This window comes from Centropristis striata, chromosome 7, assembly GCF_030273125.1.
Source record: "Centropristis striata isolate RG_2023a ecotype Rhode Island chromosome 7, C.striata_1.0, whole genome shotgun sequence".
Taxonomy (NCBI): domain Eukaryota; kingdom Metazoa; phylum Chordata; class Actinopteri; order Perciformes; family Serranidae; genus Centropristis; species Centropristis striata.
Genome location: NC_081523.1, coordinates 36,643,578 through 36,664,924, shown reverse-complemented (window position 1 = coordinate 36,664,924; position 21,347 = coordinate 36,643,578). Strand labels below are relative to the sequence as shown.

At 37.1% G+C, this 21,347-nt stretch overlaps 1 protein-coding gene across 4 annotated transcripts in view; it reads right to left on the bottom strand.

Moving 5' to 3' along the window:
• Positions 1-21,347, bottom strand: part of LOC131974658 (ral guanine nucleotide dissociation stimulator-like) — a 78,192-nt gene that overhangs the window by 42,952 nt on the left and 13,893 nt on the right. For 2 of the 4 annotated variants that reach the window (XM_059337061.1, XM_059337062.1), the window contains exon 1: positions 16,762-17,237. The exons of 1 other annotated variant lie outside the window; for it this stretch is intronic. In XM_059337061.1, the coding sequence (XP_059193044.1) occupies positions 16,762-16,950 (189 nt within the window). In that variant the 5' untranslated portion in view covers positions 16,951-17,237. Of the gene's footprint in view, positions 1-16,761; positions 17,238-21,347 lie in introns of those variants that run through there. One more of the 4 variants, XM_059337063.1, reaches the window with a different exon arrangement.

The following is a 21,347-nucleotide window of genomic DNA, read 5'->3' as shown; positions in this document are numbered from 1 at the left end:
ATAGATAGATAGATAGATGGATAGATAGATGATAGATAGATCTTCTAAATATTGGATAAAATGTCTTTTTAAGCACCTTATACAGTCATGGAAAAAAAAATATTAGACCACCCTTTTTCTTCAATGTCTTGTTCATTTTAATGCCTGGTACAACTAAAGGTAGGTTTGTTTAGACACATATAATGAGAACAACAAATATAGCTGATAAAAGTTTAATTTAGAGCTGAGTTGTACTCATTAAAATCACAATAAAGTGAAGAAAACAAAGGTGGTCTAATCATTTTTTCCATGACTGTATATGAGAGCACATGTACATTTTTTTTTAATACAATGACAATAAAGGAAATCTTGAATATTCAACATCAAAAAATATTTTTTATGAAATATCCAATATCCTTTGCGGATATTAAATATTGAAGAATTTAAGGGAGTGACACACACACACACAGCCTCCCCCCAGTCTTTATTAGGGTTGTCAAAAGTATCAATACTCAAAAAAGTATCGATACTAAAACGTTGTATCAGGATACGATACTCATTTTCAAAAGTATCGATGAAAAGTGTTATTTTCTCTCTTGAAGTCCCAGAATGAAGCAGAGAAAAGTCGACTTATCAAGCTTGCCTAATATTGTGCACAGCATACAAAATATTGTTCTAATTATTATTGTTTATTGTATTTATTTATTTTTTGCACTACCTCAGACCTGAAGCTTATTATCATAGTTGCAGTTTCTTTTTGCACAACTGTTTTTATTATAAATATTTAACCTGTGGTTCTGCTGCATTTTCCTTGTTATATTAATATTAATATTAATAAATATTTCTGTTAAATTTTGGGGTCTTTGTTTTTATCCTGGTGGTATCGATATCGGTATTGAGTTGAAAATTTTAGTATCGTGACAACTTATCTGGTTGATACCACCAGGATAAAAACAAAGACCCCAAAATTTAACAGAATTTTTTTTATTAACAAGAAAAATGCAACATGTTAAAATGAACAGAACCACAGGTTAGATATTTATAATAAAAAACACTTGTGCAAAAAGAAACTGCAACTATGATAACAAGCTTCAGATACTGGATACTTTTAAAAATGAGTATTGTATCCGGATACAACTTCTTTATAAGTGGTGGCTGACACGCTCAACTTCTCAGAAACACAATCCTGATTGTTGTGGAGATTAAAAATGGAAATTGTTTATGGTGCATAACAAACCTCCCGTCTTTCTATCTGACGGTGCACTGCCTTTATAAACACAGCCACCTGGAACAGGAACACACTAAAACAAACACTCAGCCCGAGCCCCTCAGGGCCAAACATGGCTCTGGGAGCGTTTCGGAGGCGGCTGCCAAATTATCTGGGCTCATCAACAGAAAGCACACCTGGCTGGATAGCAGCGCTCCCATATGACCCTCAGAAAGCCCCTCGGAGCCACAGCTCTAAATGTAGAGCAGCGGGGAAACTCCCAGTGGAAAGAGAAAACCTGCCCCCAAAACAGTCAACACCTAAACAAAGCCAACAATAGCGCGCGTCCATTACAAGCCTGTAGCACAAGCCAGTGACTTCCCCTCGCTAACAATGAGCGCCGACAGCCAGTGACATCATCTGGAGCCCCCCCCCCCCCCCCCCCCCATCACAGAGCTCTTCACCAGGCAGCCAGGCCAATACTTTGAGATTTAACTCTTTAAGCCTTTATTGGGCGAAGAACTAGGGGTGTGCCATATCGTATCGTTCACAATAATATCGGTATATATTTTTTTATGGTTAAAGAAATGCATATCATGATATTGGCAACGTTCTTACTTCTTGATGTAGTGGTTAAATTGGTTTTAATCACAAAAAGCTACTTACTCCCTGTTGCTAAACACATGCAGCTTTCAAAATAAGAGCACAGTGTGTTAAGAGAATCCACCACAGAATTTACAAGAAAACTGTCAAAATAAGATGCCTTAAATAAAACATACAAGAACCTTTATTTCATTAAAATATGCCCCCGGAACCTCTAAATATTTTTTTTTTAATTATTTGCTCATATTCAAGAGTCAAGAGTAAATGTTTTTGTATTTGGCAACTGTTGAGATTTGCACTTCAAATTACATTTAAGACTTTTAATTATTTATACAGACTAAAAAAAATCATATCATCATATTTTCTATATCTTTTTAAGCATTTCCTAATATCGTCAAGAATATCATCATCGCAAAAATAGCCTGCAATATCGTGATATTCTTTTAGGGCCATATCGCCCAGCCCTACGAAGAACCATATTTGGTAACTTCAGTGGATATCAAACTGGGACCCCATGTCTCTCTGTTTGGTCGTAGAATTCAATTCAATTCAATTCAACTTTATTTATAGAGCGCATTTCATGCACAAGGCAGACTCAATGTGCTTCACAATGGATATACATAATTACAGTTAAAAAGCAAAACAAAACAACAGAAAACAAGCAAATACAAACAATTAGAAAAAATCAAATACAAATGAATTGAAGAGTGCAGGTAGACAAGCTATGCCATATTCACCATATACACACTTACTTACTCACACATGTGCACCCACTCCCACAACCACACGTACACAGTTCAACCGAATGCTGTTGAAAAAAGATTGGTTTTTAATCTGTTTTTAAAAATGGCTACTGATTTGGCATGTTTAACTGAGTCAGGCAGGGTGTTCCACTTTGGCGGGGCATAAACACTAAAAGCTGCTTCTCCTTCTTTGGATCTGGTGTGAGGAACCACATGGATTTCTTCCAGCTCATCAACAAAGATCAGGCTACGTCACAGACGGTGACACCATAACATCTGACCAATCAGTATCATAATAATAATATAATAATATTAACTTTATTGACCTTGAATAAATATCTGCAAGAAACAGTCGTACAAACAGAGTTATTCTTCAGTGACTTGTACGAGGAGAACTTGACTATGACGGCATATTAGGGCCAAATTTACTAGATTAAAGTTGCAAATCTGCAAAGTGGAAAAAAAATTTTCTCACAGATTCACCACTTTAAATGTCATAAATCTGCACATGTTTTTCTCGTAGATTTGCCACTTTAATCTCGTAAACTTTTTTACCATTCATTTTTTTGGTCACAAATTTGAGATTTTTTTCTCACAAATTTGTGACTTTTTTCTCAAAATATTACCCCCCTCCCCCGGGTCCGTATGTTTTTTTTTTAAAACATTCTGGCTGTATGTAATATCCTCCAATATTCTCTAGAGTTGAAATTTGGAATTTGCAAGTATTTCAATGAGTGCCCTATTAAGGGTTAACTGCATTTTGTGTCCACAAAATTAAATTCAACGAAGAATTGTTTTGTCCAATAAGAGAAAATTCTCAGTCTATTCATCTCACTTCAGTCTTTTTATTTCTCCAAAATGAGAGTCAAACCCACAGACTGACCAACAAAGGTTTTTTTTCTTGTAAATGTATGAGTTTTTTTGTTGTAAAATTGTGATTTTTTTCTCTTTCATTTTTTTAAACTTCTGGTCCATATCGCCCAGCCCTACTCTGGGGAACATGAGTTTCTGCATAAAGTTTCACAGCAATCCATCCAAACGTTGAGATATTTCAGTCTGGACCGACCAACACCACCATCCAAATGTCAGTAAAAAGATCTATTTATGACTCTCAAACACAGATTTCCTTCTTCTACCACACCAGCATCTGGCCCCATCTAAAAGATTCCGGATAATTATCTTTCAAAGTACTTCTTCCAACACAAACGGTCTATTTTTGCCTTTTGTTCTTGACACGAACATGAAATTGACTTGACAGATCAGCCAGAGGCTAAAAAACCCCCAACTGATTAGATTTTAGAAAAGAAGAACCTCGATTTACACTTCCTGCCAACAGATAATTCATTTTATTTCGCTGTAACTTCAGATATATTCCAAACCTTCCAGGCTTATTTACAGCGTCAAAATAAACCCAATGTGACAGGAACCACTGAGTCTGACACAAACTTGGAGGTCTGTTGCTTTGGAGTTATTTGTACTTCTTTGCTTATTTGTTTCGCCCACACAGTTCCTTCTCTTTTCTCACAAACATAAAAACTAAACCCTGATTTAACTCGTGGCTGAGTGCGCTCCTGTCCATGTGTTCGTGTCTAAAACTTGGTGACAGAAGTGTTGTGACAGGTTTTAGTAAAACACGCCGGCAGCTAAACTGGCTTTGTCAGCCATTATCAATCAGCAACATGCATGTACACAGTTTGATTAGGAGAATAAACCTCTTATCTTCCAGTGGAGTCTGGTGGAGACGACCGTGTCCCACTTTCTTTTATTTTCCCCTTTTCTTGCCTGAAGTATTGAACATAGTTGTTGGGCTTTGGACTCCACTTTAGGGTTGTCAAAAGGATCGATACTCAAAAAAGTATCGATACTAAAACGTTGTATCTGGATTAGGGGTGTGTCATATCGTATCGTTCACGATAATATCTGTATTTTTTTTTTTTGGTTAAAAAAATGCATATCATGATATTGGCAATATTCCTACTTCTTGATGTAGTGGCGTAAGGTTAACATTAGCTAACAATTAAAGTTGTTTTAATCACAAAAAGCTACTTACTCTCTGTCGCTAAACACATGCAGCTTTCAAAATAAGAGCACAGTGTGTTAACAGAATCCACCACAGAACTTACAAGAAGACTGTCAAAATAAGATGCCTTAAATAAAACATACAAGAACCTTTATTCTCCTTTACAAAATGTTATCAAAATATCCCCCCGGAACCCCTAAATGGTTATTTTTATTATTTGCTCATACACATATTTTTTTGTATTTGGCAACTGTTGAGATTTGCACTTCACACTACATTTTAGATTTTTATTTATTTATACAGACTAAAAAAATCATATTTTCTATATCTTTTTTAAGTATTTCGTAATATCGTCAAGAATATCGTTATCGCAAAAATAGCCTGAAATATCATGATATTCTTTTAGGGCCATATCGCCCAGCCCTAATCTGGATACGATACTCATTTTCAAAAGTATCGATACCAAGCCAAGGAATGAACACTTAAGTTATTATTGTTTTATCAAGCTTGCCTAATATTGTGCACAGCATACAACCTCAAAATATTGTTCTAATTGTTATTGTTTATTGTATTTATTTATTTTTTGCACTACCTCAGACCTGAAGCTTGTTATCATAGTTGCAGTTTCTTTTTGCACAACTGTTTTTATTATAAATATTTAACCTGTGGTTCTGTTCATTTTACATGTTGCATTTTTCTTGTTAATAAGAATATTTCTATTAAATTTTGGGGTCTTTGTTTTTATTCTTGTGGTATCGAAAATGGTATTGAGTATCGGTATCGAGTTGAAAATTTTAGTATTGTGACAACCCTACTACACTTTACATTCAACTGCTTTTCCTTGAAGGATCAATTATTCAGCAAGTAAAAGTACAAAATATAGTAATTACAGCTGCTTGAATATGAGTATTCACTTGTTTTCCATCATTTTATGTCACTGTAAATCATATAATTGTGTTACGTTTTTTGCCCTGACGAAAAAAGACACAGACAAAACAAACTGATCTCCAAGGTCAATTGAGTCTATTCTAGGTGTTAAGAATCATAGAAACTAGGGTTGTCAAAAGTAAAATTCTTCAAATTCTTGTTCATTTTAATGGCTTGTACAACTAAAGGTACATTTGTTTGGACAAATATGAGCTATTTTTGTTGTTATCCTTATAAGAGTTTAATTAAAGAGCTGAAGAAAGGAATAATGAAAGAAGGAAGGGAGGCAGAAGGAAGGAAAGACGGAAGGATAAAGAAGGATAAAAGAAAGGAAAGAAGTGAAGGAAGGAAGGAAAGTGATGACAATTTCCTTTTTTACATTGGTAATAATTAGAGTTGTCAAAAGTATCAATACTCAAAAAAGTATCGATACTAAAACGTTGTATCCGGATACAATACTCATTTTCAAAAGTATCCAGTATCTGAAGCTTGTTATCATAGTTGCAGTTTCTTTTTGCACAACTGTTTTTATTATAAATATTTAACCTGTGGTTCTGCTGCATTTCCCGTGTTGTAAAAAATATTTCTGTTAAATTTTGGGGTCTTTGTTTTTATCCTGGTGGTATCGATATCGGTATTGAGTTGAAAATTTTAGTATCGTGACAGCCTATCTGGTTGATACCACCAGGATAAAAACAAAGACCCCAAAATTTAACAGAATTTTTTTTATTAACAAGAAAAATGCAACATGTTAAAATTAACAGAACCACAGGTTAGATATTTGTAATAAAAAACAGTTGTGCAAATAAATATTTAACCTGTGGTTCTGTTAATTTTAACATGCTGCATTTTTCTTGTTAATAAAAAAAATTCTGTTAAATTTTGGGGTCTTTGTTTTTATCCTGGTGGTATCGAAAATGGTATCAAGTATCGAATATTTTCCTGAGTATCGGTATCGAGTTGAACATTTTAGTATCATGACAACCCTAATAGAAACTCAATGTGCTGATTAAGACCATTAGTTTATGGTTGAAAGCTCCAGAAAAATAACAATCACATCTTTGAATCACTTAGAAACGCTCCGCTGTGCCCAGAGTCATTGTAGTAAAGACCTTGATAATCCTGCTGAATCACATCAAATCCCTCCAGAACCTTCGCTGTCCTTCTTTCCACTATCTGACTCAATAAAGAAAAATATTTTAACAATTTAAACAGCTTTGTTTTGATCAAATTAAAAAGGCAAACACAGCCTTGTTTCATGTCTGTTTTTGTGTCCTCTGTAGATTAAGAACTCTCAACATGTTGCTGGAAACTGTTTTGGGTGTTTTTAGTTATCAAGTGCTGAACATTTCTGTACATAATAAGAACTACAGATTATGTACAAACTGGTTCTGTTATGAGATCAGACTTAAAGTTCCCAGCCTGCCTCAACCCTCTGGGGTCTCTGATGGTGCCGTCCTGATGAGATCACGTGAAATTTAACAAAAAAACTAGGTCACATGGAGCGCTGCTATCAACTTCACTCCAAAGTACAGACTTGAAACTTTCTCCCAATTTTTGTTTGACATTCCTAGGTCATGTAAAACCAAAGATATGATCGTTTTAATTTCATAGTACAGAAATATTTGAGCGTTGGTGTAGCTCTCTGTGTAATTTCACACATAGTTTGTTTTAAAGAGGGAAAAAAGCCTATAAATATACGTTTTATGGGACTTTTTTGCATATAGTTTTATTATATTTAAATTTTACCTTTTTATATGTTCATATTTGTATCCTGTATGTCCAGATGTATGTTTACATTTTCAAGTTCTAAAACAGTTCATTGAGCATATTTGTGGTTTTTATTGTAGTAAATAGTATCATTTTTCAAATCGGATTTCATGATTTTTGGGCTCAATATGTTGATCAACTAGGTTGCGTTTTTTACTTGTTTCGGCATCAGCCGATACGTGCGTGCGTTCGCCAGTCAATTATCCCGTTTCACTGAGCCAACAGCAGGCAAGGCTCGGTGCAACATCTCCATTCTCTGGTGAGCTGCTGCTGATACCAGAAAAAAGAAAAACACATCAAATATGTGGATCATGTGAGGCGCCACCACCTCCAGGCCTAGAACAACATGCACACTGTTTGTTGTCCAACTGTTAATATGTTTGGTTTGTTGTATTAATAAATATTTCTTATTTTGTTTAAATTGAGACTTGTATAACATTTGCTATCATTGTGTCATTTTTATCATGTAAATGGAGGGAGAAAAGGCAATATCGGCTTCAAGAATCGGCCCAAAAAAAAAAATCGGCAGCACATATCAGGGATCGGTTAACAATGATGTCAAAATAATCGGTATCGACCTTAAAAAACCCGGCTAGGAACCAACTTTTCTTGTTCCAAAAACCATTTATTTATGCTTGAAATGCTCCAAACAGTCAGAAAATGAGCTGCTGGAAATGGAGCAGATCCATTCCATGTTAGTGGAAAAGGGATTGGCTCAGTGAAGTTGCCAGGTTCGGTACCATGGAGTTTATACAGAAACCAAAACCACAACCTGAGCTCACAGGTGTCAAGTGCTGCACGTTAGTCCTGGGTGGATGGATATACTGCTGCCTGTCACAATATAATCATGTCATTTTGTTTCTGGACAGATTAAACTGTGATACCCTTCCTTTAAGCCACTTGATACTAGACCAAGCTAATCCAGCTGGCTCCAGCTATGCATTTCATGCACAAGCTTTCCAAAAAATGTCTAAATATTCCTTTAATAATGTGTGATTTATAGACCCTGAAATATTCAGGTTGCATCTCTCAGAATCAGATTTTGACCCATATTTTAATTCAGTCCAGATGGGAAATTTAAAACTCCATGAACTCAAACTCCTTTTACATGGAGGGAAACTAGATTTAATTTGAGATACTTTGAGATGGACCTTTTGTCTATGACCTTTACTTCATTTAATTTGTTTGTTTTTGAGTTTTTATAGTCCAGGTAATTAAATTGGAGCAGACAGCCGGCGAGTCAGATGCTTTAAGTGTTTCTGCAGGCCTTCACATTCCAGCCTCGCTCTGTTTCTGTCCTTGTCAGATCCAGCACTCGGCCACTCCACTGTCTTCACAATGAACCGCGGAAACAAAAGCCTCTCTGTGCGCGTGGAGTCGGACCGCGGTGCTCGGCGGCTTCAATCAAAGAGTTAAATAAGAGCAGATCACAGTTCATGTGGGCTCGCTGCAGCGCAGAGTGTCCCGGTGTGACTTCTCCTGCTCCTCATGTGTCTCACATCTGATCTTCACTCTCTAATAACTTCATTCAAGTCACATTTGATTGCTGTAGATTTGGGTAACATGGATAAAAATACCTGCAGCAAGCACAACAACAGGCAGGAGTGCAAAGTGACTCACGGCATTAACTGAAGTGATGGCAATATATTTTCTCATATCGTATGATCTCGATTATTAAAAAAAAAAATTATGTTGTTTTTAAACTGACAGTTTTAAAGCATATGTACTGAAAACTAAATAAACTGGAGATTAGTTCAATATTTTATTAACATAAGAGTAAGAGTAAGGAGTCGGCTTGTTAAGAAGAGCCCCCATTAGCAGCAGTTAGCAACAGTTAGCTCTGTAGCAGTACAGTGTGTATGTGCTAATAGGCTAACAGTTAGCTCTGTAGCAGTACAGTGTGTATGTGCTGCTGCTACAGGAGGTGTTCACTTAGCGATCTCTGTTTGTTTACAACAAGCACCAGACACTCTGTGCACAGTTAGCGATGCTGTTAATTCACAATCACTATGTTTATGATCAGCAGAGACTCATGCACGTGCATAATTAGCCATGCTGCTTTCAGCTGCTGAGGTTGTGCACAGTTAGCGAGTGAGGAGACTTTAGAGAGGGTGTGGCCTGAGACTTTACTGGTGGACACTTTCCCCCTAGTGGAAACACGGATATTATTCCTTTTACTGATGTGTTCATTGAAAAACTGCCCAAAATTTTGCATTGAAATGAATGGGACGGCCGACAAAAAATGAGCGAAAAAGAACAATAATTGGAGATTTTTAAACGTCTACTTCTCCGGCGTAATTTCACCTAGAGACTCCATTTAAACTTTAAACAGTAGACACAAGTCTTGTGTATTGGTGTATTAATCCACATTTCTTTAGGTCATATAGTTTTATCAATCCCTGTTCAATGACCATGATCATGTGTTCCTGCTTTTGTAATCGGATATTGTGTTTGTTTTTGTCGCCTGTGAGATGATTCCTTCCATGTGGGTTAAGTCCAGTAGTTATTGTGTCAGTGAGCTGAGTCACTGAGGACAATCACACTGTGATACAGTGGACACAAAGCTGTTTTTAGAGCACTTACAGTTGCTCTGTGTCTCTGATTTCACCGTCGGCACATTACTGCACTCAGCATTGATTACTCCCTCAAATAGATCTGAAGACTTCCATATAAGTGACTGTTGTTCAGAGCCAACGGTCCTGAACCGTCCAGGCAGTCCGGAGCTCAACGAGCTGACCGTTTGAAGGACTTATTGTTTCTCTTGAGACAGACTCTATTCTCTGTTTAGCACTGTTTCATGTTGGTTTGGCCCCTAATCCTGCTGCTTTGAATCTCACAACTCCACTCTTAGTTAGGACTATTTTTAGCTTGAATGCACTATTGTATACTGTTGGGCTGCAGCTTGTTACATCTGTGTCCACGCTGTTTACTCTGCACCCGTGAAAATACCATTACAGTGGAACAGCACAGTTACATAAATTCAAACAAGTCATTCAAAAAGGAGGCTTAAACACATGATATACAAACTGCTGTTTGCTCTTTCCTGTCAAACCAAACTGAAGACAAAAAATAAGCAATTTAAGTGTGGTGATATTTAAACCAAGTTCTTACAGGTCCAGACTATACTTTGATATTGATGTGAACTAAAATATGAATAGCAAAAACAAACACAAAACAAAATAAAACAGCAAAATAAAATAAAACTTGTTTAGGTTGTAAAAATGTAGATAAAGATTAAAATGTATATAGAAATAAAATACATACATAAAAGCAAAGCATAGCTATGACTTGTTCCTCAGTGCAAAACTGTTTTTGTGTCTTTTTGTTCTACACCTAGGGAGTGAGGCGAGGGGAGAAGCTGTGTGCAATGGATGGGAACTCATTCATTCATTCCTTCATTCATTACAATTACAATCGGGTCGCGGGGGCGAGAGTCGGGCTACACCATCAGACTATCGCAGGGCTAACATAGAGACAGACAATCACACTCTCATTCACACCTACGGGCAATTTAGAGTCATCAATTAAACCTAAGAGCATGGGAGGAAGCCGGAGAACCCGGTGAGAACCCACGCTGACATGGGGAGAACATGCAAACTCCACACAGAAGAGCCGCTGGCTAAAGCGAACCGGCAACCCTCTAGCTGTGAGGCGAGAGCGCTAACCACTACACCACCGTGTAGCTGGATGGGAACTGTCGTTCAAAATTGTGAAACCAGTAATTATGAAGCAGGCCCCGGACTCAAGGAGGCTTGTCTCTCGATTTGTCGATCATTTCGCAGCACATGAACTGGTTACCACACAATGTTTAATGGAAGCATGGAAAGAGTCACTGAGAACGGGTCACTGATGATAGCTGGGAACCTACTTTAAGGACATTCACAGTTGCTCCATAAACTCCAGACACCAACTTATTCAATTTAAAGTGCTTCATAGGCTGCACTACACCTGTACTAAACTACATTCTTTTTACCCTTCTGTCTCCCCAATTTGCGCAAAATGTAAATCAGCTGAGGCCTGGGCCACCTCTTTTGGTTCTGGTTAGATATTTTTGAGTGCTTTTCTGAAGTATATAACTGTGATATTACACCAGACCCTTACACTGCCATTTTGGGCGGGACCCGAAATCTACTAGCTTTAACCCACTTACAACGGAAGACATTACAATATGGCATGGTTGTTGCAAAAAGGAATATTTTAACCCTTTGGAAAAAAGAAGATGTGCCTTCTTTCAAAACCTGGCTAGCAGAAATAACCAACTTATTACATATGGAAAGGGTTCCATACAGTGTTTCTTTCAGCCCTGCAACCTTTGACAAAATGTAGCAACCATTTCTGTCCTATATATCAAGAATGGCCTAAAGTGCTAGTGTTTATGTATGTAAGTTTGTACATATTGATGTGTATACAGGCTGCCACATATGTGTACAGACACCCATTCAGTGGCTGGCTGATTGTACAGTATTATATTGCTTTGAATCCTATAAGAGAATGTTTTTGTTTTGTTTATTGTCCTGTTTGTTTCGTTTGTTTGTTTGTTTTTCCCATTTCTTTATCACTGAGGGTGGGGGTGGGGGGCTGATGTTTCCCTTGTAGTTGTGATGTATGTATATAAATCTGAAAACGTATAAATAAAATATGTTTCTTTTTTTTAATTGAACCAGTAATGCGCTGTAATTGTTTTGTGTACAAGGTCTCCACGTTGAGCTGTGGCTCACCAATCAGTCTGCTAGACCACTTTACGATTTAGATAGATAGATAGATAGATAGATAGATAGATTAGATAGATTAGATAGATTAGATAGATAGATAGATAGATAGATAGATAGATAGATAGATAGATTAGATAGATAGATAGACTTTATTTATCCCAAGCTGGGAAATTACAGTGTAGCAGCAGCATTACACACAGAGACAATGACAACACAATTAAATAAAAAGAACAACCTAGGCATACTTCAAGCAATAAAATATAAAAATACAATAAAAAATAAAGTGTCTAAAGAAGGAGTATGTATTAAGGAGTAGAATAGAATTCCAGTGCAGAATAAATATGAATATACAGTATAAAAATGTTGGTGCTATGAAACAAATAAGGTGCAATGAACAGTGTGCATAAAAAAAACCCAAAGTGCATAGCGACAGTATGTAATGAACCAGACTATTATTTGTTATTGTACAGTGTGATGGCATGTGGATGGAAATATTTTTTGTATCTGTCCCTATGACAGCGGAGCTGGAGCAGCCTGTGAGAGATTTACTCTTATAAAACAATAAAGTATGACAGAAAAGTGAGCAATAAGTTGGGCAACAACGCATCATTTCCCTCTCTGACGCAGCTGTAACTTGATCCATTAGAAAACCTCCATTTGGAGGCCATTTGACCCCTGCAGCTATATGAGACAGTAACGCTGCTGGTATGGGAGCAGAGGGATCAATCCACCCCTCACCCTGCTCCATATCCACCCCAGTGACCCTTTTATACTGTAACCGAAGCACAACGTCATGCAGAGTCCACCTCAGCCTCTGGACTGACGGGAAAGAAAGGCGGCGATTGTAGAAGAAGCCCCTGGGCTGCCTGTGCAGGAGGGGGATTAAGTATTAGGTAATTGTGTTAGAGGAGAGGATTAGATTAGAGCAGAGGGACGAGGCAGAGCAGGTTAGCTGCAGCAGCTCAGGACGGGCCAGGGGAACTTGGGATATCACTCCAGGTCTGACTGATGGTGAGCAGTAGGGCTGGGCGATATATCCATATAAAAAATATATTGATATATTTTTTAATGTGATATGGACATTGTTTTTCCTCAGTTTCTTGTTCAATTTAATGCCTGGTACAAATAAAGGTACATTTACTTGCAAGTTCATTTTGTCTACTCTGAATATTATTCTTAGGTTTCTTTTTTCATACAAAGGAAAGTACGTGTCACAGCGATCAGCTGACGCCTCTGACGAAGACTGAAGTTGTCAGTCGGAACATGTAAAGTAAAGAACATCTCCTACTTTCCTTTGTCTGAAAAAAGAAACCTAAGAATAAAGGTATATTTTTCTGTTTTCTGTAACTTTGTCAAAATACAAAATTCCAATAAAAATATACATTTTTAAAAACAACAAAAATAGCTGATAAGAGTTTAATTTCAGAGCTGATATCTAGACATTTTCCATGGCTTTCTTGATAATAACCAAAATAATTATAATTATAATTATTAAACTCTTATCAGCTATTTTTGTTATCATTATATTTGTCCAAACAAATCCAAACAAGAAAATTGAAGGAAAACAATGGTCTAATAATTGTTTCCATGGCTGTATATATATATATGTATATATATGTGTATATATATGTGTATATATATACACATATACCCACACATATACATGACCAATCAAAGCTCTTTACACTACAGACTGCAATCATTCACCCGTTCACACACACATTCATACTGGTGGCAGAGGATACCCTAAAAGGTGCCACCTGCCACCATTGGGAATTCATTCACACACCGATGAACGCAGCACATTGGGAGCAATTTGGGGTTCAGTATCTTGCTCAAGGATACTTCGACATGTAGGCTGCCATGGTCAGGGATCGAACCACCAACCCTCCGATCGGTGGGCAACCCACTCTACCAACTGAGCCACAGCCGCCCCTCAAATAAATAAACAGTTTCAATAAAACTATAAAACTACTTGTGACACGTCATATTTGACTTTGACTGAACACTTGCTCTCACTTTGCCATAAAAATATCAGTATTTATATCGTATATGGATATTCAGCCTAAATATATGGGGATATGACTTTTGCTCCATATCGCCCAGCCCTAACGAGCAGAACGTGTTATGGGATGGTCTCCGTGTGGAATCAGTGGTGATGTTGACCTCGTCTGATCCTCAGTCTTACATAAGGCCGTTAAATATGATTACTCATCCTCCCTCATGATCTGATCGAATGTACGGGACATGAGGAGTGCGGCCCTTTCCACTTAATCCCACTATTTCACAGATAACAGTCAGACTGTATCTTTGGGTCATGGGTTGGAGAGGAAAGTGACGTAGTGGAAAGTAAACAAGTGGGGTTATGGATATGAAATGACTTCAGAGTGTACAAATAAAATAAACTGCCAGAAGAGCAACAGGGTGATGTTTTTATCCATGCTGCTGGAGAGGCTCTGAGCTCCATCCAGATGAAAATATCAACAACTATTGGATGGATTGCTGTGAAATTTCACACAAGCATTCATATATCTCAGAGGATTCACCCTAATGACACTGATGATCCTCAATACTTGTGTTTATACATGAAATGTCAACAACTGTCGGATGATTGTCATGACATTTGGTGCCCTAACACTTTGGTTTACAACTAAATATCTGCAAAACTTTCCCATCAGCTTCAGCAAATGTTAGCATGGTAGCACAGCAAACTAACATGGTAAACATTTAACCCAGGACTCTACTGTAACAGTTGCCAATTTTCTGAAACTGGCAGACAGTTTTTGGCCTTTGCTTGTAAATAAACGTCTTAGTAATTGCTGCATTACTAATATTTAAATTGGTGTTACAGTAAGAAAAAGAGCCAGACAGTGCTGCACCAGCATTGGTGCGTTTACTTGCATGCATATAGGCGTACGTTTTAGAGACAATGGTGAAAACCAGATAAAAACCAAGTAAACCAGTGAAAGTTCATAAAACCTGCATTCTGTCTAGCAGCCAGCAGGGGGCGACTCCATCCGTTGTAAAAAGAAGTCCGTTTATGTCCAAGTCGATAGAAAAGTGCCCCTACTTCTGACTTTATTTATGACTTCAGTAAACATTCTCATAATGAGTTTATGGTCTCAATCAGTAGATTCAAGTTTTCTTCAATAAAGCATGATGCTCATTTAGTAAATTATGGTATCCTGGCTAATGTCAGATTATATCACAAATGGGATATAGTCTGGAGACCACCTATTCATTTCTCCGTAGAGGAGGCGTGGTTTACGATCATCCAGAGCCGTTTATTGGGCGCTACAAATGTCTATCATAAGCGTCTGTACGTAGCTCTTAGCCAATCATATCAGTTATACCAGATGACGTATGTGGAGCGACAGAATCTCGGCGGCTCCGCTGTCATTTTTTATGTCACTTTGGCATTATTAAGCTGATGTGTCCTGATACTCAAAACATAAGGTGACTAAAAATGGCAACCATACTTTTACTTCACCCAAAGCCTCACTTCTAAGAGTTCCTGTTGAGCCCTGGTGCCTGATTCAACATCAGCCAGTTAGGATTGGTTCGTGAGCATGCCAATGTATTTAGTAGAGCTAAAATAATGAATCAGGGGAATCAATAAGACAGACCTGACAGAAAATCAATGGTCGTTAATGAATTGTTTGAGTCATAAGAATTCCCAGCTTCCCCAATTCGATTATTTTGCAAATTTCTTCTGGTTTATTTAATTGTTTTATGAGTTTCTTTGGGTTTTGGGCCGTCGGTTGGTCGCCTTGGGCATCAGGAAATTGTGAACGCCCTTTATAAAACAATAAACCAATGAATCAAACAAGTAAATCAGCAGAGCTGCCAGCATGTCTGCAGACTCACTCTAATATTATTAATCTCTAACAGAGCTTCTTTTAGACCTAACAATATTACAACTGGTTCTAAGAACTCAGCAGGAAATACGGTTTGTATATGACATAACTACTCTCAATATCAGTATTATTAATATTTCATAACATTTGGTAAGTCTTGACTCACTGACACCTGCAGGGGACGGTTTCAGTTGGCCTCTGTTCTCTGGAATAAGTGAACAAGTGTGCGTGCAGGAGGGAGGACTGATAACCACAGAAAAAAGCAAGTCATCCTGTTACAGTTACACTGTGCCAACGGCTAAGGAGCCTCACAATATCATTCACTCTAACATTGAAAGCATTATTTTATGTTTGTTATGTCCATTAACTTATATAAATTACCTCATACAGAGTGATATATGCCTTTAATTCAGCAGCTCAGCACTTGTCATTGATAAGCTGTTTTAATGACATCAACAGTATTATAATAAGGCTTTACAGGCTTTAAAAATATAGGATTAGTAGAAACATTACATCATCTAAGGTATAAGACATAAAAAACATCATGTTAACTAATTCACCATGTGTTATAGATACCTTCAGCTGTTTTAAGTAGTTTAAAAGTGAGGTAAACACAGCCAAAAAAAGATGCAGACAGGAGTGAAGTCATGTCTGTCTCATTGTGGATTTATTTAGTTTTAAAACTCTAAAACTTCTAAAGAAAATGTGTAACTTGGTGGCTTTAATTAATCTATTTTATTCCTAATTTTGACTATTTTAATATGAGCTCAGGATAAAGCCAGAAACCCACACCCTGGACTCTCAAAACCAGCTAGATCATCCTCCAAATCACAACACAACAAAGCGCATCATAGCGGACCTCAGCCGCCTCTCATCCCCGCTCCTCCTTCACCCCCTCCGGCCCCGGGCCCCTGACACTTCCCCCTGACTTCCTCCAGCTCACCTCCAGCAGCGGCAGGTCCGGGTCCAGGTGTGTGAGGCTGTGCAGGACCACCGGGCTGCGGTCCTCCACCACCTCCAGCCTCACGCCGTCCCAAATGTTCCGCACCCTCCACGAAGAGTCAAACATCTCGACCAGCTGTCCCGGCTTGACGCTGCGCGCCTCGCTTTGCATCCCCGGGAAATAGACCATGGATGCCCGCGGAGCAGCGCGTCCACTCACGGTAACGGTTGCGACATTTTTCACTGTTTCTATCCGTGTTATGAAGCGGAGAGTCGGCGCCGCTGTGTGGGATCAGCCGCTGTGTTGGATCATCGCTGCTGTCTGTTGCGTTTAGGGGACTCATGACTCACACTGAGGCTTTTCTAGACCACGCCCCCAGGCGAGTGCTGCCTTCAGGGCTGTCGGAAATATCAGCCACCCGGGATGTAACAAGATGCAATGTGTTTTCAATCGTGTGAAACTTAAAAAAATATATAAATATATATAAAATATAAAAAGAAGAAATAGACATAAAATAATACAATTAAATATCTCAACAAAAAATAAAAACTACTAAGATATAATGTATACATTTTTGAAAAATATGTTTATGTTCATTAATAAAAGAAATGCCACCAAAACAATAAATTTAACAATAAATAATTACAAAATGATATTATAATAATATATATATATATATATATATATATATATATATATATAATCTAACAATTATATTATGATTATAAAATAAATATTTGATATGTATGATACATTCACATAATTACTTCTGAAAATACAGCATTCGCACAATTGTGTGTGCATGTTTATAATATTAGTAATATATATATGTACAGTTAATCTTTTTTTCTTATTCGGGTTTATTGTTTGTTTTTTTTTTAGAATTTTATTTTGTAAGCCTCATCTTCAATGAGAGAATACTAATATTTTGTATTTAAATTATTCAGCTGAATTTATATATTTAATTTATTTATGGGGGGGGGGGGGGGGCAGTTATTGAAGTAACTGTTTTTACCTTCAATTTCCCCTTCTTAGTATTTATTTCAGTATTTATTGCATTATTTTCATTTTGTTTTTAAATCCTGGAAATAAATCGTAATATTAAAATAACATATGTTGCAAAGTCACTCATGCAATAACAAAATAACAATGTATACAAAGCTGTGCAATATTAATATTTCGCATATATACAATAAGTGTTCAGTCTGAATCTTAAAAATTAAGAACTGGCTTATCTTATATTATTAGAATATTATATAATAAGATTGTGTCTCTGACTATTTACCTGTTTCTGTTTCTTCTGGCCTTTAACAGCATACAAAGTTCTTTAGAGTAACCTATATAAGTTAACTTCATGTGAAATTTAACAAAGCGAACCAGCAAAACAACCATTTATATCATAAAGCCTTATTTTTTTTATTTTTTTAACAAGGACCGTACTGTCTGAGTGGATATTTACAACGTGTTTAGGAAAACGTACATATGTACGAGGTGTCCCTGAAGGCAGCGTTACGTCATGCCTTTGGGAAGTGCTGGCTGTGTGTGTTTGTGCTCACTATGGCAGCAGGCTGCTGTGGGAAAATAAAACACTGATGTACACTTCTGCAAACATTACACAGTTACATTCACTCAACTTATACCACAGTCAGCACTTAATTATTCTCATTTCCCACCACATTCAGAGGGAACTATTGGAAATGTTACTTGATTTATAACCACATATTTAAGAAAGAGCTTCAATTATCACTTACACTACTCACACTGCAGATGAAGAAACATATGATAATCTTCTGAAATGTAGATCAAAAACTACCCAACAGCATGTAAAGTAGTTCAGATGAGTTCAGCCCTACATTTTTAAAAACTTGTATGCTTAATGCATTTAAAAATACATATAATATTGTAGGATGGGCACAAAAGTAAAGGGCCATTTTCTTCTTTTTTAAGCACAGTTTTATTATTATTATTTTTTTTTTATCTTATATTATTCCTGTATTTTTTTATATATTATTCTTATTGATTTTATTTCCCTTATTGCAGTCCTAATTATTATTATTATTATTATTATTATTATTATCATTGTTATTATTTTATCTTATATTCCTTGATATTTTTTGTATTCTAACTTATTTTATTTCCTTTATTTCAGTCCTTATTATCATTATTATTATTATTATTATTATTATTATTAATAATAATAATAATAATAATAATAATAATAATAATAATAATAATAATATTTTATTATTATTATCATCATTGTTATTGTTTTTACCTTATATTATTCCTTTGTATTTGTGGTATTTTAAATTATTTTATTTCCCTCTTTGCAGTCATTTATTATTAGGGCCTCGGGGCAATTGCACCGAGCACTGGTCCCATACAGCTATAGCTGTAGGGACCAGCACTAACAGTAGTGCTCGGGGCAAAGCCCCGAGCACTACTGTTATACTGTGGATTTCTTCTTATTCCTCTTCCGGACGCAATTTCGTCCCGCTACTAGCTACAAATTATATATCAAAATGTGCGGTTTGATCGGGATCGGTGTGCTATTACTTTTCTCTACGGAATATGAATTTTTCGCGACGTGAGTCGCGAAAAACTGCCCAAAATTTTGCATTGAAGTGAATGGGACGGCTGAAAGAAAATGAGCAAAAAAGAACATTAATTGAAGATTTTCAGACGTCTACTTCTCCGGCATAATTTCACCTAGAGACTCCATTTAAACTTTAAACAGTAGACACAAGTCTTGTGTATTGGTGTATTACTTTGCGTTTCGATAGGTCATATAGTTTTTTATCAATCCCTGTTCAATGACCATGATCATTTTTGGAGAAATTCTGAGATTATAATGGGTGTGTATGAGGGAGGGAGTGTGTGACATCATCACTCAGAGTGTAGAGGGAGAGGTAAAACTGTCAAAAAATAAATTTTAAAACTGCACTCCAGGCCGCAAATTCCACTCTACAGAAATAATTTATACATAGAAATGTAGGAAAATTTGTCTTCTCCCTCACAATCCTCTGGTAAAGCTGTCAGAGTTATAATTTGGGCGTACGACGCAAAGATGCGCCACCAAAACCACCAACAGCCTCATTGGGTCCCATATTAAAAACGCAGGAAGATTTCGGAAAAAGTGAGATTTAACTGTTTTTTTAGATCGCTCTAACAAAGCTATTTTTTCATTTTTCTTAAAAAAAAACATATGTAGAGGTTCAGGAAGAACTCAGGACGCTCAAAGTGGAGTCGGATCAATGATAGGTATTATGGTTTTGCCAAAAATGCTTTCTGTTCGAGGCCAGAAATTTCACTCTGCCCACCTCTGGCTGCTTTCACTCTGCCAGAAGATTCCACAGCTGTTAATTCCGTTGATTGCTCTGCTCTGATTGGTCGACCCCAACGCTTTGATGCTTTGATGTGATTACAGTTACAGATACACGCACACACACACACACACACACACACACTGGTCATTTAATGTAATAACAGTTAAAGATACACGCACGCACACACACACTGGTCATTTTTTTTTTTTTTAAAGATTATTTTTTGGGCATTTTACATGCTTCATTGAAAGCGAGAGACAGATAGGAAGGGGGTGACAGAGGGGAGGACACGCGGCAAAGGGAGCCCAGGCCGGACCCGAACCCGGCTCCACCGCAGCGAGGACTGCAGCCTCCACACACGGGGCGCCCGTGCAATCCACCACGCCACGGACCACCCCCACACTGGTCATTTAATGAAATATCAGTTAAAGATACACGCACGCACACACACTCTGGTCATTTAATGTAATAACAGTTAAAGATACACGCACGCACACACACACTGGTCATTTAATGTAATAACAGTTAAAGATACACGCACGCACACACACTCTGGTCATTTAATGTAATAACAGTTAAAGATACACGCACGCACACACACACTGGTCATTTAATGTAATAACAGTTAAAGATACACGCACGCACACACACACTGGTCATTTAATGAAATATCAGTTAAAGATACACGCACGCACACACACACTGGTCATTTAATGTAATAACAGTTAAAGATACACGCACGCACACACACACTGGTCATTTAATGTAATAACAGTTAAAGATACACGCGCACACACACACACACACACACTGGTCATTTAATGTAATAACAGTTAAAGATACACGCACGCACACACACGCACACACACACTGGTCATTTAATGTAATAACAGTTAAAGATACACTCACGAACGCACGCACGCACGCACACACACACACACACACACATATGCGCGCGCAAGCGCGCACACTCCTCCAGATACAAATGTTTCACAAACACACACATTTTGAGGTTAAAGGTCATAGGTTGCTGTATAAATAAATACTTGAAGAGGAATGCTTGTTGTAGGTGTGCTCCTTGTATATTATATAGTATCATAACATTACTAGTATTAATTGTTTGAAATCTCTGAAGAATCTCATCATAGTGTACACACACCGGCAGTAGCCCCCGTGGCCCTTTCAAAATTTCCCCCAGAGGAAATTTTCTAGTTATTATTATTATTATTATTATTATTATTATTATTATTATTATTATAA